The sequence below is a fragment of the Salvelinus sp. IW2-2015 genome, unplaced genomic scaffold (genome assembly GCF_002910315.2).
Source record: "Salvelinus sp. IW2-2015 unplaced genomic scaffold, ASM291031v2 Un_scaffold4748, whole genome shotgun sequence".
Taxonomy (NCBI): Eukaryota; Metazoa; Chordata; class Actinopteri; order Salmoniformes; family Salmonidae; genus Salvelinus; species Salvelinus sp. IW2-2015.
The window spans coordinates 8,239-36,136 of record NW_019946017.1 but is presented as its reverse complement, the minus strand read 5'-3'; the positions used below and the strand labels follow the sequence as shown (position 1 = coordinate 36,136).

General features: G+C 46.6%; 1 protein-coding gene and 2 pseudogenes across 1 annotated transcript in view; 1 reads left to right on the top strand and 2 right to left on the bottom strand.

The window, feature by feature from the left end:
* Positions 1 to 9,662: 9,662 nt before the first annotated feature.
* On the bottom strand, positions 9,663 to 12,356 carry LOC139026425 (F-box only protein 43-like; annotated as a pseudogene).
* Positions 12,357 to 12,470: 114 nt separating this feature from the next.
* Positions 12,471 to 15,952, top strand: LOC112077608 (large ribosomal subunit protein eL30-like; annotated as a pseudogene).
* A 5-nt stretch (positions 15,953 to 15,957) lies between these two features.
* The window catches only part of echdc1 (enoyl CoA hydratase domain containing 1), a 13,715-nt gene continuing 1,774 nt past the window's right edge, over positions 15,958 to 27,898 (bottom strand). Inside the window, 10 exon segments of the mRNA XM_070441767.1 lie at positions 15,958 to 16,158; positions 16,573 to 17,166; positions 17,265 to 17,489; positions 17,492 to 17,799; positions 17,967 to 18,047; positions 18,133 to 18,143; positions 18,145 to 18,186; positions 22,108 to 22,250; positions 23,446 to 23,482; positions 23,485 to 23,585. Of these exon segments, the coding sequence (XP_070297868.1) occupies positions 17,386 to 17,489; positions 17,492 to 17,799; positions 17,967 to 18,047; positions 18,133 to 18,143; positions 18,145 to 18,186; positions 22,108 to 22,250; positions 23,446 to 23,482; positions 23,485 to 23,585 (827 nt within the window). The 3' untranslated portion in view covers positions 15,958 to 16,158; positions 16,573 to 17,166; positions 17,265 to 17,385.

Here is a 27,898-nt window from a genome sequence, read left to right as displayed (position 1 = left end):
CACCGCGTACACCCCACACACTCACAACCACGGCTTACCCCGACCACCTGATATGACCACACACAACAATCGCGAACCGACCACTCTAGACCTAAACACAAACGGAACAACCATCACCATCAAGCATACCAAACACACTAACATCCATCCACGAATTTACCCACACCACACGACCTAACCACTTCCTAACGCGCACCAAACACCCTGAATCCCCACTAAGACGGACCCGACCCTAGACACTACACGACCCGGCCCTAGACTCGGACCACGACCCGAGCCCTAGACACCTCTTAACACTTGAACCAACACACTAATACCACGACCTAACCCGACCCTAGATCAATTACCCAACACACGCTACCACGCACCACTCGACCCTAGACACTACACGGACCCGACCCCTAAACCAAACACTAACACGGACGCCGATCCTAGAACCCTATCAAACACTACGGAGCACCCACACCCGATTGAATCCATAAAGAACACACTCAACCAACACTTCATAACCAAATCAGCATCACGTATACCCACATCACAAGAACACTACACGGACCTGATCCTAAACACTAACTCGTACCATCACCGACCTGATCCCTAGACACTACACTGAACCAACACACAACGCACGACTCTGATCCTAGTTACACACACACACCAAACGACGCAACCTAGATCCATCACGCAACACTTCACACTACACACCCGGACGAAACCGACCTCAAACAGAAACATACACCACCGAGACCTTCGATCAGTCAGACACACCTCAAACACCAACACAACTAACCAACTCACCGGACCCAGATCCTAACACTACAACTCAACACGGAACCAATGCACACACCCGAACGCTTACAACACCACTGCGACACACGTAATCCCAACTCACGCCACTCTACACCAGTCATCACCGACTCCGGAGCACTTTGCACGAAAATCATCCAAATCCACACAACCATACCAATCCGGACCCCGCATCCTCAGACACTAAACCCACAACGGAACCACCGCAATCCCATAGACACGCTACACAAATGGAACCTTATAGATCCTAAACGACACTAATCCATCTACTAAACCTGGACCTGTCCACTAGACCACAATCCACACTGACACACAACGACTCACTAGAACTCTACCCACCTAGATATTCCCAAAACACTAAGAATCCTAGACACTACATTCATCGCGACACCCCGGAAAATCCCTGCAACCCAACTAACACACTTCTGGAATAACCGATTCCCCTTCAAGATCCCCAAGACCAACTGAGAAGCCAAGACCCCTTACGAAACACTAACACTGGAACCCCGATTTAACCCTCCGCAACCACTCACAAACACGGACGCTGAATCCTACAAACCACCATCAACTTAAATCGGAACATAGACTCACATACCAGACACTCCCACACGACCTGAATCCTAGATCAGGCAACTCCTCACTGTCCGGACAATCTCAACTCAAATCAAATACGGGGCCAGACATAGTGCTTTTCTACATCAAATGCTCGAGAAACCACACTGGTCTTTCTAGCCTCACGACGCGCAGGATCACCCCAATCCACAGAGACCACTTTAAACGTCCATCACCTCAGCGCTAAAGCACTGTACCCATAACCAATCCCTGCGGACCCATCGAACACCTATGCTCCCTGAACCTATAGACACCACATCATACACAGCTAACGGGACACCTGCACCTAAAACCCTGTAGCACTAACCCAGCAGACACCACACCAAACAGCATTCTCGACCATTCACCATCCGAACAACAAAACTGATACCATCAGACAAATCTCGAATACGGTAATTCAAACCATAAAGCCGAAAACGTTCCTAGCAAGCCGTTCTATTGACTATACATAGGTTATGCTAACCCACCAACAGACGAAACAAGTAACAAAACTCCTGATAAACACCACTTCGTAACTTCAGAGAGTATATCACATAGCCTTGACTTTACTAACCACATATAATCTTCAGCTCTAGGTATACACCGTACGTTGATTTCAAACCGATCAATTGTTCCTCTCAACCAGACCTAACTACTTCATGCACACATTGCCATCAATCAACCCGACCCAACACACAACCATCAAACACACATGGACAAACTCAGTGAAAACATGTTTTAGAATGGCACAAATTTTTATAGAAAATGAATAAGAAATCTATCTTATGATAAACTCACTAAAACCAGCATCACAAACCTTCATTGTGTTCCGATTTCACTCCCACTAAACCAACGACAACAACCATCAACACTTATCCAACACACAACACCACAATCCCACTTGCTAAGATCACAACCGACTCGAGCTAATCACCTGACTTACCAACACTGAATCCAACACACATCCTATACTGAATTCATCTACCCACCACCTTAACCCAACACACTAAACACCACCCACCTAATCCACCCACAGTTAACCGAGACAGTCACGCTAATCACAATTCCCACAAACACACTTGGAGTTCCAGCTGATACCAACCAAATTTCAATGGTTTGGTAACAATAGCACTTCACAAGTAAAACACCCGAAACAACACCAACACCACCCTGTTATATAACCAGGTCCATCGGAGTTCGACTTAGTTAATCCCTAACACACTAACTAATCACGCACCGCCAGGACACATCGTCCTTAATAATGCCAAAGAACGCACCGTGATCCTTGCTACAGGCATAATATCTGGAGGGCGACATGAAGACCCCTCAACTACACAAACACCACATCTTCCGGCCACGTCACGTTTAAAAAAGTTTTTACTCTAACACCCACTAAATCCAAGCATAAATCCACAAACAGTGATACACTCCATCCCAATCTTAGGAATTGAAAAATCATACGCTATTATTAACTCCTCAAGAAACTACCTAGTACCTAAGTCTGCGCACCCCCCATACCACACAAATCGATCACCCTACGAATACCATCTAGAAGACTAGCCAGTAACTGAATTCCAACAATAACCACTCCCGAACCCCCATAACTGATCAACCAACCCCAACTAGCAACTCAAACTCGCATTAGAGCTCGGCTCGTTTACCATCCCCTCATACCCAACACACTTAAAACACTGATCATATTCTTTAACTACGCACTCCATGCTCTAGCAGTCTGGACCGTACACACAAAAACCACTCACCCTCCTAATCCCAACACACAACCACCTCACCCCACTGAATTCCCAACACAAAACATCCACCTAACCATCATATCCCAAACACAAACTAATATATATCCTAGCACTACCACACCTCTGCCTAGAGCTGGGGAACTGTCCAACAACACCTGAACCAAAATCTGGATTCTAAACTTCCCACCTACGACTCTGACAATAGACCTCCGCCACGTACAACACTAACACCGTTCGGACCAACTCGAAATTTCAAACCCAACACCACTCAAACAAACTTCTCTACCCTGCCTCACAACGTGGCCCGTCCGTTAACTCCACACACTAACCACCAAACACTCACCTCACTTCCCCCACCTATAGACTCCTGTCATCAGAGAGATGGAAACCCAGTTTACCCCCCTATCCAACACACAACCATTCACCACAATCACCTAAAACTCCAACGCATACTAAACACCTACCACCACTAAACCGAATCCACTACGCCACCATTAGAGCTTGCGTACCCGTTCACGAACCCAACACCCAACCACACCCCCTAATCCCAACCACACCACTCAACCAATCTTCTTACACAACTGAATCTACCTAGACTCCTGCTAGAGCTGCGCCCGTAAACTCCGACACAAACTGATATAACACTAACGAATACAGCATTTCCCCTATAGAGCCAGCCGTCCCGCTCACCTAATCCCACAACACTAACAAACTGATCTAAACCCTACGACTACCCTTAATTCCTCAAATGCCACTAGAACTGGCCGTCCGTCCAAACTTCATCAACCTAGACTCTGTCTAGGAGCTGGCCGTCCATAAACAAAACTCGAAATCTACCCCTAGAGCTGTAGCTCCTAAGAAGCTCGGACACGTAAAACCATTCCATCTCGACCATCAAACTTGAAATCTAACCCAACACACTAACCATATGACTCCCTGCCCTAAGCAAGGCCACCTTTAATCCCAACACACCTGAACACAAATCTTACCTAACGGATCTAGCCTAGACTTGCGCCTACGAGTGGCCGGTCCAATCCCAACACACAACCATCCACCATCACCACTAACCAACACACTTAACCATCTTTACTTCACCTTCTACCAACACCTAAACCACCTCTCACCCACCTTGAATCCAACACACTACCATCTCTATCCATCCTATCCCAAACAACTAACCATCTTACCAATCACAACCAACACACTAACACCTCTACCCAATACCACCTGAATCAGCCAAGCACAATCTCATAACCATCCTACTTCGTATCTCCTCGAACCCTTAGAATCCCCACGAGACGGAAACCCCTCAGCCCTTCCTTAATCCCAACACACTAACCACTCTACCCACCTGACCCAACCTCAACCATCTTACCACACTGACCACACCAACCATCCGACTCTACCTCACTGAATCCAACACACACATCTATCCACCTGGAACTCCAAAAACAAACAAAACAGCATTTCCACTACCTATGAACGCCACAACATATCAACCATGCCTCTTATCCACACAAAACCCAGACATCGAGCCAGATCATCTGAGCAACGCCAAGAATCCCAACACACTGACTATACACAACCTCCTACCCTACGCGATCTAACCCAAACACACTCGTAACCCTACTCTTACAACTTCAAACCTCAAAAGTCCCAAACACTACCATTCTCTCATTACCCAACACAGGGTAACCACTCTACCACACCTGAAATCCCAACACAACTAACACTCTACCTCACTAACAACACATAACCATCTACTACCTGAATCCCAACCACAAAACCATCCTAACATACCTAATCCCAAAACACTACCATCTCTATCCTCACTGAATCCCAACAACACAAAACCCGCAGACTCACCACCTAATCCCAAACACACAAACACCTCAACCTCACCTACCCGCGAATACCAACCAACAACACCTACTCCTCACCTGAATCCACACACCTAACATCCATCTCCATCCCAAACACACTACCATCCTCAACCCAGGCGACCTTCTACGAAATAGAGCTGGCCGTCCCAAACACTAACCATCCACAATCACTAATCCAACACACGAACGCATTCTACCTCACCTATCCCAACACACACCATCCTACCTCACTAACCAACACCAAACACCCCACATCACCTAACCCAACACACTAACCACACCATCACCACTAACCAACACACAACCATCTACCCACCTGGAACACCCACACCATCTCACCTCACTGAATCCCCACCAACAACCACTATCCTCACCAATCAACACCTAACCATCTCTACCTACTATCCCACCAACAACCATCTCTACCCATCACCTGAACCCACACACTCTCCTTACCCACCTGGAATCCAGACACACAACCATCTCTAACCCACGAATCCCAACACACCTAACCATCTCTAACCCACTGAATCCGACACAACGAACATCCTAATCTCCTAATCCCCACCACCAACCAATCTCTACCATCCTGAATCCCAAAAAACCCCAACCCTAACCACCTACCTCACTTGACCAAACACAACTCACCACAATACCATCGCATCGGGCACGTTATCTCAACACACAACCACCTCATCACCGCCAACTCGGGAGTCTACAACAACTAACGCATTGCTCTAGCCCCATGCACCTAATCCAACGACATCCAAAACAATCCTACCATACCTGAATCCAAACAGATGCACTAACCACAATCTACCCTCACTACCCAACATACAACCACTCACCAACCTGAACCGAACACACACAACCATCTCGTAACATCTCCACCTAATCCCCAACACATAACGCACAAACATGCGTACACCCTCACCATCACGACAGTCAACCATTCTAACCATCAACCCTAAACATCCTCTGTACCTCACACATGAAGCACAACACCAACAACTAAATCCCAAATCACCGAGTTCCTTGGCCTGGGAAACCAGACACTAGCGCACTAACCATCTAACCGCATCGAAACCTGGACATTCGCAAAACGCAACTCACCGATAGTGCCAACATCAATACAGCCTCAAAAAACAACCCATTACTCACCCACGTTATCCAAGCTCACAACCCATCATCTCCACATACCAAACACTAGACATTCTACCATCACCTTTAACCAACAACACAACCAGCCTACCTAAATACCTGAACTCCGGAACCCATCTCATATAACATGGACCGAGAAATCCTACAGCCGCCAGACTCGGGACACAACAAGGACTAACACCAAAAACTTCTCCTACCCAACACTGTGCAACTGAACCAACACATCACTAGACACGACTTTCCTAAAACGAAACAACCCTAATTCCAACACATCAACAATTTGAACCGAGATCCAATCCTAATCCCAACCAGACACTAAACCATCCCCCTCACCAAAGGAACCCATACCAAACCAGACCTCTACCTATCAACCTGAACCACAACACACCCATCCACAACCCTCGGAACCCAACACACTCAACAGCAACTCTCTCATCACTCAAACGCCTTGAATACACGCAACATACACACTAAACCACATCACCTACCCTCACACACTAACCCAGAAACGACCAGTATCGAAACCATCCAACACGCTGTGAAATCAGAACCATACACCCTACCCAATATCACCATCCTGTACATCGCCAACACTAACACAACAACAGCTCGATACAGACAGACTCACCTGAACAACCAACAACACGAACCATGACGAGACTTCAAAGCTCTCGACAAGACATATCCACTCCTAAAATCCCAACACACAACACCTTGAAGCCGATGATCTGAACCAACACACAGCCTGACCAGACCATACAACCATCTTCCCTCCACACACGAAAAATGACGCAACCTACACAAGCATCCTTAACACCCTCACTATAGCTGACCAGACAATACCCAAGACGAGACTCAAAGCGGACAACGACATACCCAAGACGAGACTCAAAGCTGACGACATACCCAACGACGGAGGACCAAGCTGACAGACATACCCAATGGACGAGATCAAAGCTGACAACATACCCACCCACAACAAAACCACAGAACCGACTGCACCCAGAAATGCTCCCAGACCACAGTAACATCATTAATCCAACCACCATATCCCAACACAAACCATCTCTTACCGCCACGTTATGAAGACTCCAAAACAAGCTGACACGACATAAACCCAACAAACCATGCTACTTAGCATGACTACCCAATAACCAACACACCAACACATGCTCTGCAACACACGACTCACTACCCACATAACCACAACACGGCTAACAACGAAGCATCTACCAACACCTGACCAACCACTAACCACGTCTACTTAATGACAGACCACCACTCAACCAAGAACACCATACTATCTACATCGAACCGACGATGCACCAAGACCACACTAACCACATAAGCTCGATCACCACCCAATACACTAACCAACACAGGTAACCATCTCTACCCCCATCCACATAATCCCAACACAGACGAGACTAAAGCTGACAGACATGACCAACTACACACACTCGAACCCGAAGAACTCAAAGAAACACAAACAAAAAACCACGCAAAGCCAAACCCAGTACTTCCAACAAAGCCCTTATCCTCACCTGAGACACCCAAACGACCAAAACGATCTACATCCCACTCACACTACACAACCACAACCATCTCATACCCGCACACCGGGAATACTCCAACAAACACTAGACCTTTCTGCAAGACCACTCAACCTTCCCAACAACAACTAACCACATCAGCTCTAATCCCCTGAACAACAGCACAACCCATAGACGCTCAATTCTACCAAGCTGACAAAGCATCAATAAACCCACAACTAGAAAACGAAGTCAACCACATAAACCAGCGGAGAGCATTGCCAAACACACAACTCACCTCGTACCAATCACCCCTGGAATCCAACACACAAATGACGACGACCGATCCAATCACCAGGGAAACAGAATCAACACCCCAAAACGACGAGACTACACAATTACCATCACTTCCAACACTAACCATAAGCTGACACCGCCCAGAATCCACACCAATGAATGACCCCAGACACACACGAGACTCCAACAGTACTGCACAGACATCTCACATCCTCCTAGCAAGTCACAAGAAACACGGAGACACGATACCCGTAAACCGCCAGTCTCGAAGAACGCTAAGTAACCCAAACAACATATCGACCATGCCCTACAACCCGTACAAGAGACTCCCACACAAACAACAAGCTTCGCAACACAGCACATATTAAACCAACACACTAACCACTTACCATCCACAACGAATCCCAACACACTAACCATCTACCCCCGAATCAACACAGACGAGAGCCAAAGCTGACAGACAACACCTATCATCTAACCCACTCAACGCCGAGACTCCAAAAGCACGATGCAACACAGCAATCACTATCACCCCACCTAAACACAACACGCTAAAGCAACTCCTACCTCCCAAGCCACCTCGAAGACTAACCAACTTACTACCACAACCCAAGTATCCAACAAGCAACCAATCACACTATCTCAACCACGTAACTCCGACAAAGAACCTAACCATCCTCAAAACCCCCTGATCAACACACCAAACTAGAACGAGCCATTCTCTACCCAAAGCACTAAACACACACAGACACCAAAACACTTATACAAACCTATCCCCAAAAAACGAAGCAACACTAACACAAATAGCCGCGACATGTAACTTAATCCAGACCCACAAAACAACCAGACGAGTACATCAACACCAAGCTGACAGAGGCATACCCCAGAAAGAACCCCGAACAGAACCACAACACTCCAAACGCGAGACAGCAACCAAGATACAACCATGCCACAACGAGAACCGCAAACAAGATCATGTATCATCCCTGCACTAAATCCACATTGCCGCGCAAAGGTGGCGTCTCAAAGTATCTACCAGACATTCACTGAGCAGAAAGTGTAATGACAATTACTACTAAAAATGTAAAGAAGAGCAAAAACTGTATTTCAACACTCAAATATCATCAATACATTTGCTACAATTTCTAGATTAAAAAAACACTGTTTTCACTGTCATCCATGGTGATACACCTGGCGAAATGAACAACAAAACACATAGCATTTTAAAGCTCGACACAACAACCAACTTCTTGAATTCGACCATGCCCTGTAACTACAACACAAAATGCTCGCAGGAAACCAATAACAGTCCAATCGCGGGCTAGAAGACATTATACCTGCAAGGGTCACGATACATCACCCCCACCCCCAACACACACATCCACACACCCCTAATCAGACAAATATTCAGCATACCAGCGCGAACACAGCTGATTCGACAGGATCCTTAGCTAGGATGTGCTGAGATTCTACCTCTTCAAAACACTTCAGCTCACAAGTCCAATTAAAACGACTGTCTCCTTCCCACCCAGGACCCATCCCTCTAAACAACTCAAAACGCGAACATAACAACCACGGCTTAATCCCCAAGACCAAGAGCTCATAGCCTGGATCACCCCATAACGAAAACAAGCGCCTACCTATCCTCTCCACGACGACACTCAAGCAGTTCCTCCAGACTGGTGTGCTCAGCAACAATCCTGGATGTCCTCTGGGACAGGGCCTGGACCATCTGCAGGGCCGGCGTGAAGGACAGGTCCTCTAAGCTAGCGGTGGTCGTTTCGGCGGCGTCAACATACCGGAAGAGTCACCGTCGTCATCCTCAAAAGTTGAAGATGCCGCGCTCCAAATGTCCCTGGGATATCAGGTTCTTCTCTCTGCGATGAGTTCTGTGGGCTGCCATGCGTTCGTTTCCCCGCCGTCCCCCTCAGACCTGGGACCCGCCCTCTCGGGGTGGACGGCGACCGCTGGCGCTCCGTCTGGCCTGATCGCATTTTTTTTTTTACTTCTAAATAACTTTACAACAACAACACTCGACAGCGCCAACGTGTTCACCAAGTACAATTTAATTTATTTACAATAATTAGCTACAAAACCCATATATATCACTACCCCACACACACACCTGAAACGCTCTATGGTGTTCTCACTCCGGTCCTTGAGTCCCCCCCAACAGCACACATTTGTATATACTGTTGGGGTACTCAAGGATTGGCGTGAGACACTGTTCTGGGCGTTCAATGGAAGTCAAAGCTATCTGCCTACCTCCTCTTCATCTCAGCCAGCCTGCTGGGGGTCTCCTTGCACCTGGAACTACCCGATGACAACAGCAGCAGCTCCTGGAAGGAACCATCATTGTCTACCGTGGAGTCCTGGATTTATCCAGAGCCAAGGAGCTGAAGCCTGTCGTCAGACACAAAGCGGTCATAGTGTTTATGAGTAGGGGTGGAGGAGGGGTGTCGAAGTGGTGTTTAGGAGTAGGGGTGGAGGAGGGTGTCGAAGTGGTTAGGAGTAGGGTGCTCAGGACACTCGGCTGCCCGAGAGGGTGCTGCTACGTTGTTGTCGATTGGAGTTTGGAAATTATTTTTCACCGAGGGTGTTAATCTGTTATAGCGTGGGGTCTCCAGCATCTCAGTGGTAAGGAGGTCTGAGGGGACGATGCTCTCTTCCAGGTCTGCATCCGAGAGCGACGTATCAGACGCCTTTCTCAAGAGAGCGACGTTGGTCGTGTTGCATTTACCATCTTCAAGTGTTGAGGTTTTTACAAGAGAGAAGAGGAGGCGTAGTTTCCTGCCGGAGAGAAGCACATCTTCTGGTTTTAAAGTGCTCGTAGCCAAAGCGCCAACAGTAAAGGCATCTGTTGAGTCAAAGACCACATTTGAGCCGTGTTCAGTTCTCCCATTCGCTGAAGAGTCCGTCCTTTTAGTGCATGGTGTTTCTGTATCGTCTGAAGTTTTACCCTCCGAGGCAGATTAAGACATGAGGAGACGTCTTCTCGGAACGGATCTCTCCTGATACTTTAGGAGTTTTCACACCAGCTGTCTGCTTCTAAGATGTCTTTCTGTGGACTTCTGACAGCCTCTTTTTTGTCTGTTCTTTCTGGGTGACAGAGTTCGCATTTCTGTGAAACGTTCTCTTTAGGCGTTTCATGAAAACCATCTGAAGAAAAACACTTTGAGAGGTTAAAATCGTCTCCCGCTCTCAATTGTAGAGGTGTAACCACTGTCCAGTATCCACTGTCATGACAAGCTCCATATTGCAGGTCTTTGAGGCTGTGGCAATTGACATCTGGTTTGAGACAGTGATCCATACTCCCTTTAAGATGTAGAAACACAAATATTCACCAGGTGACGGGTCTGGTGTTTCAAACTGATCTGTGAGAAGACATTGAAAAACAATGGCATTTAGACAAAAAGCGTTAAGCCACTTTTGTTGTACGCTAGCTAGCTAGTTTGCTAACGTAGCCTCGAAGTTAATTCATGTAGCTAGCTAGTTAGCTAAAATTAGACAATTGGACAAACATGTTAACCTGTACTCAATTTTGGAAAATACAAATATATCTAGCTGACTTCAGCAAAAAAAAAAAAATAGTAACAGGTAAATAGCTAACAGGTTATGAGAGTAGTTACTTTAACCTTCCAGTGGATGAAACAAACAACCAGAAACTGTAACGATAGTGCCAACAATTCCATCGTTGCTATGCGGTCGTGTGCCGTTGATAAACGGCATTTAAATCCCCTCGCTTGGGTATTTAAATGTTCGTCTAAATATCTCCATGGCTCCCATTCGCCCGCTCAAACTGCACTGCGACGCCAAAAACCTCGCCTGGGGCTGGTTGGCTGGGTACACTGTTTGGTTCCCTCTCTCCCTAGAGAGACCCATTAGCCCGCTGGCTAGCTAGCTAGCGTCAAAACAAAAATGTTAAAAAGCAGTTGCAATTTCAGAATGTGCGTGCAATGTAGCGTCCATTGTTTGTTGTATTATTACTAGTTAGCTTTGCTCGTTAAACAATTTGATTATTAGCTGAAAATTAATATACTAACGTTAGCAATTCACCTTGAAATACATACTAAAATGTAATGCATATGTAACGTTACAAGCCTGAGACAAACGTTAACGTTACGTAGCAAACTAGTTAACRTTACTTACCTARCTATTGTTTCAGAAAGTTAGTGTCGAAGTGTTGTTTACTTACTTCTAGCCAAAAGGCTAAGCTAAAATGTAGCTAGAAATGTCGGACATTCCAAAGAGTTGTATCGTGTTGTCACGTATACAGACTACAGACTACAACTGACCGTCTTCTCGTCCTCCTATTGAACTGTGTGTGTTTAGGACTGAGATGTTTTCAAAWTTTGGTGCCAGTCTGCTGCACATCTCACTCCACTTCTCGCGATGATTTGTTTTGCCAAACACACGCACTGTAGTCTGGGAGGTAGTTCTCCCTTCTTTCATTCAACTACCCGATAGTGTAGATTGCTGTGCGTTTAGCGAAACTCTCCGGTTGATGTCGTCAGAAGATTATAATCACTCATTCTTGCATGTGATACCCTCGTTTAGGTGGGCTAGTAACATCTAAACTGCAGACATGGTGGCCACTAAGAAAACTGTGAGTTTGAGATTGGAAAAAAAATCGTTCATTTATATTAATGTTTGTGCACATCCTTAAACTTAATCGGTGATGGGTAAATGTTATTTTCAAATCGTTCCATTTATCCCAGGGTCCGCTTTCCCGTTAGCGAAKGAACTTTAGGGTCACGAGTGTCTTTACGATGCATCTTTCCTAGGGCGGTAGATGTAACATGCGTTTCCCAAAACACCACGATAACGTTCGGTAGGTGCGTCGTTGAGGCATGTGTAATAAAGGCAGCGCTCATCTCGGGTAAGCTTCCACCAGTCAAATACATTTGACCAAATAGTCTGAAACCCCATTGAATTAACATTCAAATTGACTTGGATATCATTGAAATATGTAGGCCTGTGTAGCATATACCGTATGCAGGCTATTCACCTTAATGCAGTCATCGCGGTTTTCATTTAAAGCATATTTTCTTCCCTTGTTTGTAACAATTGTAAAGACATTGGCCACTTTGTATTGTAGTCAACTTCGTTGTGAAGTTATCGGCGGTCACACAGAGACAGATACACATCTTGATTCTATGTTTATCATCTGTGTATAAAGTGACGCAGTAGGGGGAAAAACGCATGTAACGACGCACTTAGCTGTAATACGAGTGATCTGCAGCAGTCGATAAATAACTCGCGTTTAAGTACAACTTTAGTAGTGCTGGTTTTGGGAAACGGATCGGAGTTTTAACATTGCTCCTACGAAGGATCTAACGATGAACTTAGTCGTACGATGCTTTTGTGAAACCGGGCCCTCGCCTGGTGTGGTTCATATTGACATGCCATGATGCGTGGACTGCCTTGTGTTCTGTCATTTTTGAGGGGTATTTATTTAACCTTATTTTAACTATGTCAATTAAGAACAAATTCTTATTTACAATGACGCATAACCCGAACGAAGTTGGGCCATTGTGCACAGCCCTATGGGACTCCCAATCTCGGCAGGTTGTGTGATACAGCCTGGAATCGAACCAGGGTCTGTAGTGACACCTCTAGCACAGATGCAGTGCCTTAGACCGCTGCGCCACTCGGGAGCCTATTTATGCAGTCGTGGGCTAAAAGCAGCCTGACTGTCGGAAGYCCAACTTCCCCYAACAGTTGGTCTCTAATCAGTTTCTCTCCCCAGAAAAAGTCCCTGGAGTCCATCAACTCTCGGCTTCAGCTGGTGATGAAGAGCGGTAAATATGTACTGGGCTACAAGCAGACTCAGAGGATGATCCGTCAGGGCAAAGCCAAGCTGGTCATCCTGGCCAACAACACACCTGCCCTCAGGTAACTACACTGAACAACAAAATATAAACYTGTGAAGTGTTAGTCTCATGACGTGAACTGAAATAAGAGACCTCCCAGATAGTTTCCATAGGAACACAAAGCTTTTTCACATTTGTTTTTTGACCTGTTGTGAACATTTTACCTTCGCTAAGATAATCTATATTCACCTGACAGGTGTGGCATATCAAGAAGCGGATTAAACAGCATGATCATTACATAGGTGCACCTTGTGCTGGGGGGGGGGACAATAAAAGGACACTCTAAAATGTGCAGTTTTGTCACACAGCACAATGCCATAGATGTTTTGATTGGAGCATGCTGACTGCAGGAATGTCCACAGAGCTGTTGCCGTAGAGAAGTACGTCCAACCGACCACGTGTAACCACGCCAGCCCAGGACGTCCAACCGACCACGTGTAACCACGCCAGCCCAGGACGTCCACATCCGGGCTACTTCACCTGCGTGGGGTCGTCTGAGACCAATCACCCGGACAGCTGATTAAAACTGTGGGTTTTGTACAAATGAAGAATTTCTACACAAACTGTCAGAAACCGTCTCAGGGAAGCTCATCTCCAGGCTCGTCGTCCTCACCACCCCGGTGGTGACCTGACTGCAGTTCGGCGTCGTAACCCGACTTCAGTGGACAAATGGTCACCTTCAATGGCCAATGACAACTCTGAAGAAGTGTACTCTTCCCAGAATCCCCGTTGTGTGGTCAAGCAGTTTGCTGATGTCAACGTTGTGAACAGAGTGCCTCATGGTGGAGGTGGGGGGGGGTTATAGTATGGGTAGGCATAAGCTACGGACGACAACACACGATGGCAATCTGAATACACAGGGATACTGTGATCCTGAGGGCCCCAATTGTTTCAGCATGATGATGAATGGCCACATGTCGAAAGAAATCTGTACACAATTCAGGCTGGAAATGTCCCAGTTCTTCCATGGTCAGCATACTCTCCAGACACGTCACCCATTAAGCATGTTCGGGATGCTCTGGATCGACGTGTACGACAGCGAGTTCCAGTTCCCGCCAATATCCAGCTACTTCGCACAGCCAATTGAAGAGGAGTGGGACAACATTCCACAGGCCACAAATCAACAGCCTGATCAACTCTATGTGAAGGAGATGTGTCACACTGCATGAGGGACATGGTGGTCACACCAGATACTGACTGGTTCTGATCCACACTCTTACCTTTTTCGATAAGGTGTCTGTGACCAACAGAATTCATATCTCTGTATTCACAGTTGTGTGAAATCCATAGATTAGAGCCTAATGAATTTACTTAAATTTATTATTTGAATCGGGTGTGCTACTACTTGGCTGGCGCGGAAGTCTCTTTCCCCTATGGAAGATATTTGCCGTCCTGCTCAAAAACCGATATTGTACCACAGTGAACCCACCCTAAAAGTGACTGGGTTCACTCAGCACCGATATTGTACCACAGTGAACCCATCCTAAAAGTGACTGGGTTCACTCAGCACCGATATTGTACCACAGTGAACCCATCCTAAAAGTGACTGGGTTCACTCCAGTACCGATATTGTACCACAGTGAACCCACCCTAAAAGTGACTGGGTTCACTCAGCACCGATATTGTACCACAGTGAATCCACCCTAAAAGTGATTTGAACTCTTCTCCCTGTAGGAAATCCGAGATAGAGTACTATGCTATGCTGGCTAAGAACTGGGGTCCACCACTACAGTGGGAACAACATAGAGCTGGGCACGGCCTGTGGGAAGTACTTCAGAGTCTGTACACTGGCCATCATTGACCCAGGTGAGGGGGTTTTTAATCTTCATGAAAAACGGGGACAAATGTGACAACGTGTGTGTGTGTAGTAAACTGTTTTCTTTCACGACTGGTTTTACTAGAATGTAACTTGTCATTTATTTTTCTAATCATCCACAGGCGATTCAGACATCATCAGGAGTATGCCTGATCAGCCACAGGGGGAGAAGTAGTCTAGTTGTTTCTCTTCTGTCTCTCTCTGTAGATGTATTTTGTTAAATAAATGGACTTCAAGATGACTGAGTGGTTTTGTCATATGTTTAGTATTTGCCATGTAATTGTAGTACAAATGGAAGAAATTGTGGAAGAGACTTAAGAAATGCGGGCACTTTTTTTTTCTACATCAAGCTTGTATTGTAATGAAGAGGGTCGCCCCTGGCGTTGGGTCGCCCCTGGCGTTGGGTCGCCCCTGGCGTTGGGGGTCGCCCCTGGCGTTGGGTCGCCCCTGGCGTTGGGTCGCCCCTGGCGTTGGGGGTCCCCCTGGCGTTGGGCCGTTGGTCGCCCCTGGCGTTGGGTCGCCCCTGGCTTGGGGGTCGCCCTGGCGTGGGGGTCGCCCCTGGCGTTGGGGTCGCCCCTGGCTTGGTCGCCCTGGCGTGGGTCGCCTGGCGTTGGTCGCCCTGGCGTTGGGGTCGCCCTGGCGTTGGGGGTCGCCCCTGGCGTTGGGGGTCACCCCTGGCGTTGGGGGTCACCTGCGTTGGGGGTCGCCCCTGGCGTTGGGTCGCCCCTGGCGTTGGGTCGCCCTGGCGTTGGTCGCCCTGCGTGGGGTCGCCGTTGGCGGGTCGCCCCTGGCGTTGGGGGTCACCCCTGGCGTTGGGGTCACACCTGGCGTTGGGGTCGCCCCTGGCGTTGGGGGTCACACCTGGCGTTGGGTCACCCCAGTGTTAATGGACTGTAGTAGAGCCACAAAAGCCAAAAGGCACAATACCATCTTCACATGTCACAACTAGTGTCTCATCTGACTCTCCCTGAAGAATATTACATTACCACTTTTAGACGGGTCCAAAATGTTCCCAACAGTCGGTAACAATTCTTCACAAAAAATAATTGATTGTTAGTGGTCACTCACAAAACAGCAATATACATCTGCCATTGGATACTGTCAAACTCCCAGAGCACAGTTCAGGGATGTATTCATTCTGCCAAAACGTTTCCCAACTAAAACTAGAGTTGCTATTGGACAAATACAGGTAGGATTCATTTGCTTCTGTTTTAAGAGACCCTTTTTTTTTTAAGCAACAGAATTGTCAGAATGAATACACTAGTTCAGTGTGTTTGGTTGAGTTCAGACCCTCTACATCCCATCCTAGTGTTCCAGTTCAGACCTCTACATCCATCCTAGTGTTCCAGTTCAGACCCTCTACATCACTCTAGTGTTCCAGTTCAGACCCTCTACTCCCATCCTAGTGTTCCAGTTCAGACCCTCTACATCCCATCCTAGTGTTCCAGTTCAGACCTCTACATCACATCCTAGTGTTCCAGTCAGACCCTCTACATCCCATCCTAGTGTTCCAGTTCAGACCCTCTCATCACATCCTAGTGTTCAGTTCAGACCCTCTACATCCCATCCTAGTGTTCCAGTTCAGTCTTCTGGTGACGGCTTCCACTCCAGACATTCTAGGTTTCTCCAGAACATTAGGACGAGAATACAATGTAAATCGCAAGACTAGTTAATTCACTTGTGTTTGGCCTTACTGGCCAGAGCCTGTAGGTTAGCCGGTCCTCCCCACACTGTCCCGAACACGTCCCTCTCAGTGCTCAGAGCCACCTCCAGGGGGGCTCTCTCCCAGACACCACCACGTTCTTTATGGCTCTGATGACCGGGGCTGGACCCGTGGTGTAGCGTCCCAACCACTGCTCTGCCTCCAGGAGGGTGTTGGCTCCAGACCCAGCCAGGGGAACCCTCCAGGACCCCGTCCGCAAGCCAATCTGAAGCCCCATCTCTGGGTCTACTTTCAAAGCGCCACCCAGCATCTTCAAGGCGTTCTGGCCGCCTACGATGCGTACCAATCTAGCTGCACCGCCCCAACCAGGGACCAGACCCATGTGTTTATGGACAAACTGGATCACACTGCCTGGCGCCATCAACCTAGCAGGGAGAGACCGTGACGTTGGTTTAGAGATTGGAAACTTGGTGGATTTGTTTTTTGAAATTTCTTGAAAAAAAGCCTACTTTTCTCCACTATCTAGATGTAGGCCTAAAGTTTTAATAAACAAAACGGTGCCATCTATGGACAATGAGTCACGTTACTGTACCTGAAGTCACAGGCAGTAGTGAGCTCAGCTCCTCCTCCCAGTGCGCTCCCTTCCACCAGAGCTACAGACAACAGAGGCAGCCTTCAACAGAGAACACATGGGTTAGTGTGCGCCAGAGCATCTGGTATGATCTAGATCGTTCTACCTCAGAGGGTTAGTGTCCTACCTCAGTAGCCTTGGTCAGGGCATTCTGCATGAACATACACATCATCATCCCATCCTGAAAGACAAGACACATCGTTTTAGACCAGGAGGTCCAACTCATTCCATGGACGGGCCTGGTAACTGTCTGCTGGTTTTGGGCTTTTCCCTTTCAATTAAGACCTAGACAACCAGGTGAGGGTGAGTTCCTGACTAATTAGTGACCTAGACAACCAGGTGAGGGTGAGTTCCTGACTAATTAGTGACCTAGACAACCAGGTGAGGGTGAGTTCCTGACTAATTAGTGACCGAGACAACCAGATGAGGGTGAGTTTCCTGACTAATTAGTGACCTAGAAAACCAGGTGAGGGTGAGTTCCTGACTAATTAGTACCTGCAACAGGTGAGGGTGAGTTCCTGACTAATTAGTGACCTAGACCAACCAGGTGAGGGTGAGTTCCTGAACTAATTAGTGACCTAGACAACCAGTGGGGGTGAGTCCTGACTAATTAGTGACCTAGACAACCAGGTGAGGGTGAGTTCCTGACTAATTTAGTGACCTAGACAACCAGGTGAGGGTGAGTTCCTGACTAATTAGTGACCTGACACCAGGTGAGGGTGAGTTCCTGACTAATTAGTGACCTAGACAACCAGGTGAGGGTGAGTTCCTGACTAATTAGTGACCTAGACAACCAGGTGAGGGTGAGTCCTGACTAATTAGTACCTAGACAACAGTGAGGGTGAGTTCCTGGACTAATTAGTGACCTAGACAACCAGTGTGAGGGTGAGTTCCTGACTAATTAGGTGACCTAGGACAACCAGGTGAGGGTGAGTTCCTGGACTAATTAGTGACCCTAGACAACCAGGTGAGCGGGTGGTTCCTGACTGAATTAGTGACCTAGACAACCAGGTGAGGGTTGAGTTCCTGACTAATTAGTGACCTAGACAAAACCAGGTGAGGGTGAGTTCCTGACTAATTAGTGACCTAGACAACCAGGTGAGGGTGAGTTCCTGACTAATTAGTGACCGAGACAACCAGATGTGAGGGTGAGTTCCTGACTAATTAGTGACCTAGACAACCAGGTGAGGGTGGAGTCCTGACTAATTAGTGACTGGCCAACCAGGTGAGGGTGAGTTCCTGACTAATTAGTGACCTAGACAACCAGGTGAGGGTGAGTCCGACAAGTAGTGACCTAGACAACCAGGTGAGGGTGAGTTCCGACTAATTAGTGACCTAGACAACCAGTAGGTGAAGTTCCTGACTATTAGTGGACCTAGAAACCAGGTGAGGGTGAGTTCCTGACTAATTAGGACCTAGACAACCAGGTGAGGTGAGTTCCTGACTAATTAGTGACCTAGACAACCAGGTGAGGGTGAGTTCCTGACTAATAGTGACCTAGACAACCAGGTGAGGGTGAGTTCCTGACTAATTAGTGACCTAGACAACCAGGTGAGGGGTGAGTCCTTGACTAATTAGTGACCTAGACAACCAGTGAGGGTGATCCTGACTAATGATGACCTAGACAACCAGTGAGGGTGAGTTCCTGACTAATTAGGACCTAGACAACCAGGTGAGGGTGAGTTCCTGACTAATTAGTGACCTAGACAACCAGGTGAGGGAGGGTTCCTGACTAATAGTGGACCTAGACAACAGTGAGGTGATTCCTGACTAATTATGACTAGACAACCAGGTGAGGTTAGTTTCCTGACTAATTAGTGACCTAGACAACCAGGAGGTGAGTTGCCTGACTAATAGTTACCTAGACACCAGGTGAGGGTGAGTTCCTGACTAATAGTGACCTTAATTCATCAATCAAGGAGGAACGAAAAACCGGCAGGCACTCGGCTCTCCGTGGAATGGAGTTGGACAATGTGGTTTAGACAGTCAGATTGGATGGAGAGTAGGAATGACTCCAATAACAACGTGGTTTAGACAGTCAGATTGGAAGTAGGAGTGACTCCAATACAACGTGGTTTAGACAGTCAGATTGGATGGAAGTAGGATGACTCCAATACAACGGGGTTTAGACATCAGATTGGATGAAGTAGGAGTGACTCCAATACAACGTGGTTTAGACGAGTCAGATTGATGGAAGTAGGAGTGACTCCAATACAACGTGGTTTAGACAGTCAGATTGGATGGAAGTAGGAGTGACTCCAATACAACGTGGTTTAGACAGTCAGATTGGATGGAAGTAGGAGTGACCCCAATACAACGTGGTTTAGACAGTCAGATTGGATGGAAGTAGGAGTGACCCAATTACAACGTGGTTTAGACAGTCAGATTGGATGGAGAGTAGGAGTGACTCCAATACAACATGGTTTAGACAGTCAGATTGGATGGAGAGTAGAGTGACTCCAATACAAAGTGGTTAGACAGTCAGATTGGATGGAGAGTAGGAGTGACTCCAATACAACGTGGTTTAGACAGTCAGATTGATGGAAGTAGGAGTGACCCCAATACAACGTGGTTTAGACAGTCAGATTGGATGGAAGTAGGAGTGACTCCAATACAACGTGGTTTAGACAGTCAGATTGGATGGAAGTAGGAGTGACCCCAATACAACGTGGTTTAGAACAGTCAGATTGGATGGAGAGTAGGAGTGACTCCAATACAAACGTGGTTTTAGACAGTCAGATTGGATGGAAGTAGGAGTGACCCAATACAACGTGTTTTAGACAGTCAGATTGGATGGAGAGTAGGGAGTGACCCCAATACAACGTGGTTTAGACAGTCAGATTGGATGGAAGTAGGAGTGACCTCCAATACAACGTGGTTTAGACAGTCCAGATTGGATGGAAGTAGGAGTGACCCAATACAACGTGGTTTAGACAGTCAGATTGGATGGAAGTAGGAGTGACTCCAATACAACGTGGTTTAGACAGTCAGATTGGATGGAAGTAGGAGTGACCCAATACAACGTGGTTTAGACAGTCAGATTGGGTGGATAGTAGGAGTGACTCCAAACAACGTGTTTAGACAGTCAGATTGGATGGAAGTAGGAGTGACTCCAATACAACGTGGTTTAGACAGTCCAGATTGGATGGAGGTAGGAGTGACTCCTAAACAACGTGTTTAGACAGTCAGATTGGATGGAGATAGGAGTGACTCCAATACAAACGTGGTTTAGACAGTCAGATTGGATGAAGTAGGAAGTGACTCCAATACAACGTGGTTTAGACAGTCAGATTGGATGGAGAGTAGGGAGTGACTCAAATACAACGTGGTTTAGACAGTCAGATTGGATGGAAGTAGGATGTGACTCCAATACAACGTGGTTAGACAGTCGATTGGATGGAGATGTAGGAGGACCCCAATACAACCGTGGTTAGACAGTCAGATTGGATGGAAGTAGGAGTGACCCCAATACAACGTGGTTTAGACAGTCAGATTGGATGGAAGTAGAGTGACCCCAATACAACGTGGTTTAGACAGTCAGATTGGATGGAAGTAGGAGTGACTCCAAACAACGTGGTTTAGACAGTCAGATTGGATGGAGAGATGAGGAGTGATTCCAATACAACGTGACTGAATTAAAAACTGTTCACTGAGCTTTCTTACTGGTCTTTCAGAGAGCGAGAACCTCAGAGAGACCAGGAGACTGACCTGAGGGTTAGATAAGCCTGACAACATGAGCTAAACCTGAGGTTGGATATATCTCTGACAACATTGAGGACTGACCTTGAGGGTTGGATATATCTCTGACAACATTGAGGACTAACCTGAGGGTTGATATATCTCTGACAACATTGAGGACTGACCTGAGGGGTTGGATATACGCTGACAAAATTGAGACTAACCTGAGGGTTGGATATATCTCTGACAACATTGAGGACTGACCTGAGGGTTGGATATATCTCTGACAACATTGAGGACTAACCTGAGGGTTGGATATATCTCTGACAACATTGAGGACTAACCTGAGGGTTGGATATATCTCTGACAACATTGAGGACTGACCTGAGGGTTGGATATAGCCCTGACAACATTGAGGACTAACCTGAGGGTTGGATATAGCCCTGACCGCGTTGAGGTCTGACCCAGAGCAGAATGTTCCGGCAGCCCCCTGGATGATGAGACCTTTGCCTTCCGTCCACTCCTCTAGCTGGGACACCCTCTCTTCCAGCTCCACCATCACAGAACCTGGAGAAAACAGGGTAGTGTTCAGTAGGGATAAAACGTTTTGAACCTGCGTGAAACAGGGAGGTATAACCTGAACATGTTCAATATGAGGTTGAGGATTGACGAGAGACGTACTGCTTCTCTTCTAGTTTTCATGAGAAATATTACTGTGATGAGAATTCTAGATAGTCTGCATAATCAAATAACATTCAGCTCAGATACACAGAGGTCTCTTCACAGTCCCCAAGTCCAAAATGAATTCACGGTAACGCACAGTATTATACAGAGCCATGATCGCGTGGAGCTCCCATCTCCCAATTACTCAAGCGAACAGTAAAAATTACCTTAAAAAAAACGGATTAAACAACATCTCATGGAACGACGGAGACTGTGAGGGGACACAAACACACACTGTTTCGTTGTATTGTTAAATGTTTTGTTGTATTAAATATTTTGTATTGTTTCTATTTGTTGTATTGTTTGTATTTGTTGTATTGTTAAATGTTTTGTTGTATTGTTAAATGTTTTGTTGTATTGTTTCTATATGCTGTATTGTTAAATGTTTTGTTGTATTGTTAAATGTTTTGTTGTATTGTTTGTATTTGTTGTATTGTTAAATGTTTTGTTGTATTGTTAATTATTTTGTTGTATTGTTAATTATTTTGATGTATTGTTTGTATTTGTTGTATTGTTTGTATTTGTTGTATTGTTAACTGTTTTGTTGTATTGTTAATTATTTTGTTGTATTGTTAATTATTATGTTGTATTGTTTGTATATGTTGTATTGTTTCTATATGCTGTATTGTTTCTATATGTTGTATTGTTAGTCCTTGTCCATCAGTGTTTTGTTACTTGTCATGTTTTGTGTTTTTTTTCTGGACCCCCAGGAAGTGCAGCTGCTGCTTCTGCAAAAGCTAATGGGGATCCAAATAAACATATTTTTTGTAATCTTTTGCTAAACGTTTTGCTACAGTGTGCCCTACTCAACACAACCCAGTTCATTGAGCACCAGCCACCTTAGTCCCCACTGTCATTCTCAGGAGAAAGCAAAGAGTTGGAATACAAACTGAAATATATTTCGCTCCGTTTGGTGAAGAGAAAACCAAAGAGAATCGTGGTGATATTTAGTCTCTGGAATTGCGAGGTTAGCAAAAGAGGCAACACTGGCAGATTCAATGAAATAAAATATAGACACTGGACAGGCGCTTCCAATAGCCGGAGAACGCATTCATGCGAGCAGGGTTGTTGGACGGATCAGTGACCGCCATGCGGACTCCTGTTTGACAAGGTACTATAAGATCCCGCCAGGGAGAGCTTTGGGAGTTTCTCTCGGATCGTCCTTCTCCCTGGAACCGCCTTGGCAGTGGAGTAAAACAGATCCAATCCTCCTGAGGAGGTGCTGGCGCCGGCCCAGGCCACCAGGCCGACTGCCCTTGAGGAGTGGTGCTTGCCGCGCGAGGCAGCCAGGGCGAACTGACCTGAGGAGGTGCTTGACTGGCTTGCAAAGACAGAACCATAATGCGCGTGCTACTCGAGGGAGAGGTAGAGAGAAAGATGGAAGGAGAGAAACAGCATAGGAAGAGAGGGACTGAGGGAATGGAAAAGAGAGGAGAGAAGAGAGAGGAAACAGAGGGGAGGGAAACAGAGAGAGGAACAGAGGGAGGGAAACAGAGAGAGGAAACAGGAGGGAGGGAAACAGAGAGGAGGAGGCATGAGGAGGGAAACTACAGAGAGGAACAAAGGGAGTGGAAACAGAAAGGTATTCAGCACTGGTTATATGGAACTGTAAGAAACAGTTTGCCAGAGTTGGTTGCTGGTCGTATGTGTGCAGGCTACGCAGTCCAATAATGTCCTCTGGTCTGTGCTAGACTGAGGCAGATAGACATTAGCTCTGGTTCCAATGCCATGCGTCCGGTTCGCCAACTAAGAGGATCTACGCATGCGCATACTGACCCATGTAGAGGCATCTTATTGTGTGTTGCCTATGCGATGAGCAAGAGCTAGCTGACTAGCCATGTCCTTCACAGTTATATCCCCTTTATAAATGTGGATTTCTAAAAGCCTAGACTTTACACCCCCAAAAGTACTGTAGAAAAACGTCCCTTAACAGGCTGAAAATTAGTGATGATAACATAAGAAGCTACACCTTAAAATCATTCACAAACCTGTGCTGTCTGAAAGCTCAATGTTGTGGTGTTACATTAGAACTTCCCCCCGGAACATGAACCATTGGACAAGGAACTTGGCAGCGCTGTACTTTACTGTAACCGCCACACGAGGGCAAGCTAACACTCCCATCATTCAGAAAGATTGATTTTATGTAGTATTACCAAAGAGAATGGTGGTATACACTCATTTTTAGGTTCACCGTACTGGCTAGTAATTATATATGTCGTTCAAATATGATTCAAACATGCGGTGCTATAGTTCACTACCTGTCCTCTCGACATTGATTTATTTATTTTTATTTAACCTTATTTAATTAGGCAAGTCAGTTTAAGAGAACATTTTATTTACAATGACGGCGTACCAAAAGGCAAAACGCCTCTGCGGGGACGGGGACAAAAAAATAATAATTTTTTAACATAAAAAAAAAAATAACCTGCTCCTGATATCATCACCTTTCTCTCCCAGAGCTCCTGATATCACCACCTTCCTCTCCCAGTGCTCCTGATATCACCACCTTTCCTCTCCCAGTCCTCCTGATATCACCACCTTTCCTCTCCCAGTGCTCCTGATATCACCACCTTTCCTCTCCCAGTCCTCCTGATATCATCACTTCCTCTCAGAGTCCTGATCACCACCTTTCCTCTCCAGTCCTCTGTATCACACTTTCTCTCCAGATCCTGATATCACCACCTTTCCTCTCCCAGTGCTCCTGATATCACCACCTTTCCTTCTCCAGTCCTCCTGATATCACCACCTTCCTCTGCCCCAGTGCTCCTGATATCACCACCTTCTCTCCCAGTGCTCCTGATATCACCACCTTTCCTCTCCAGTCCTGCCTGATATCACCACCTTTCCTCTCCCAGTGCTGCCTGATATACACCACCTTTCCTCTCCCAGTGCTCCTGATATCACCACCTTTCCTCTCCCAGTCCTCCTGATATCACACCTTTCCTCTCCCAGAGCCTCCTGATATCACCACCTTTCCTCTCCCAGTGCTCCTGAATATCACCACCTTTCCTCTCCCAGTGCTCCTGATAACACCACCTTTCCTCTCCCAGTGCTCCTGATATCACCACTTTCCCTCTCCCAGTGCTCCTGATATCCATCACTTTCCTCTCCCAGTGCTCCTGATATCACCACCCTTCCTCTCCCAGTGCTCCTGATATCACCACCTTTCCTCTCCCAGTGCTCCTGATATCACACCTTTCCTCTCCAGTGCTCCTGATATCACCACCTTTCCTCTCCCAGTGCTCCTGATATCACCACCTTTCCCCTCTACCTGCTCCTGATATCACCACCTTTCCTCTCGCCAGTCTCCTGATATCACCACCTTTCCTCTCCCAGTCCTCCTGATATCACACCTTTCCTCTCCCAGTGCTCCTGATATCACCACCTTTCCTCTCCCAGTGCTCCTGATATCACCACCTTTCCTCTCCCATGCTCCTGATATCACCATTTCCCCTCTACCTGCTCCTGATAACACCACCTTTCCTCTCCCAGTCCTCCTGATATCACCACCTTTCCTCTCCCAGTGCTCCTGATATCACCACCTTTCTCTCCAGTGCTCCTGAATATATCACCTTTCCTCTCACAGTGCTTCCTGATATCATCAACCCTTTCCTCTCCCAGTCCTCCTGATATCACCACCTTTCCTCTCCCAGGCTCCTGATATCACCACCTTTCCTCTCCCAGTGCTCCTGATATCCCACCTTTCCTCTCCCAGTGCTCCTGATATCACCACCTTTCCTCTCCCAGTGCTCCTGATATCATCACCTTTCCTCTCCCAGTGCTCTGATATTCATTTTTGTGGGTTCACTTGATATTCATCTAAGGTTGTTCCTTAGTTTACCAGATTGGATGTTTGATATAAAACACACACCAAACCATAATTCTGCTCTAGCGTCTCCACACAGTAAGTGTGTAAGATCACATGAACAGATCTGCTTCCTGCCTGCCCTCATTCAATACCCCCTGTGTTTTTATATAAACAAAGCATTCTGTGTGAGGAAGACATTCAGCTAGCAGGTCCATATTCAGTCAGGAGAGGAGGCTTTTATAATAACATAACTGCATGGTGGTTACATCCCCCCATGCAGAGAGGTTGGATTCAGAACTCAGCTTAAGAGTAAATCAACTTCTCTCAATTGATTCAGGATTTGGTTCACCCAATCTGACTGATCCGTAGAGAAGGCCAGGCTTATTTACAATCACACAATACTGATAGTACTTCTGAAGTGTTTTTATTTTACCTTCATTTAACTAGGCAAGTCAGTTAAGAAACAAATTCTTATTTAATGACAGCCTACGCGGGGAACAGTGGGTTACACTGCCTTGGTCAGGGGCAGAACGACAGATTTTTACCTTGTCAGCTCGGGGATTGTGAACTTGCAACTTGTGGTTACTAGCCCAACGCTCTAACCACTAGGCTACCCTGCCGCCCGGTACAGGCTCTTTCATCTATGGGTCGGCCAACATATTCTGGTGAAGGCCTGTTGGATGTTTAATCACTCTTTGGAGCTCTGGCATAACTGGGTCCGGGCAATGGGCCCTGGTCAAAGGTAGTGTATTAAATAGGACATACTGGGTCCAATGGGCCCTGGTCAAAGGTAGTGTATTAAATAGGACATACCTGGTCCCAATGGCCCTGGTCAAAGTAATGTATTAAATAGGACATACTGGGTCCCAATGGGCCCTGGTCAAAGGTAGTGTATTAAATAGGACATACTGGGTCCCAATGGGCCCTGGTCAAGAGGCAGTGTATTAAATAGGACATACTGGGTCCCAATGGGCCCTGGTCAAAGGCAGTGTATTAAATAGGACATACTGGGTCTCAATGGGCCCTGGTCCAAGGTAGTGTATTAAATAGGACATACTGGGTCCAATGGGCCCTGGTCAAAGGTAGTGTATTAAATAGGACATACTGGTCCCAATGGGCCCTGGTCAAAGGTAGTGTAGGACATACTGTGTCCCAATGGGCCCTGGTCAAAGTAGTGTATTAAATAGGACATACTGGGTCCCAATGGGCCCTGGTCAAAGGTAGTGTATTAAATAGGACATACTGGGTCCCAATGGCCCTGGTCAAGGAGTGTATTAAATAGGACATACTGGGTCCCAATGGGCCCTGGTCAAAGGTAGTGTATTAAATAGGACATACTGGGTCCCAATGGCCCTGGTCAAAGGTAGTGTATTAAATAGGACATACTGGGTCCCAATGGGCCCTGGTCAAAGGTAGTGTATTAAATAGGACATACTGGGTCCCAATGGGCCCTGGTCAAAGGTAGTGTATTAAATAGGACATACTGTGGTCCCAATGGGCCCTGGTCAAAGGTAGTGTATTAATAGGACATACTGGGTCCCAATGGGCCCTGGTCAAAGGTAGTGTATTAAATAGGACATACTGGGTCCCAATGGGCCCTGGTCAAAGGTAGTGTATTAAATAGGACATACTGGTCCCAAAGGGTCCTGGTCAAGAGTAGTGTATTAAATAGGACATACTGGGT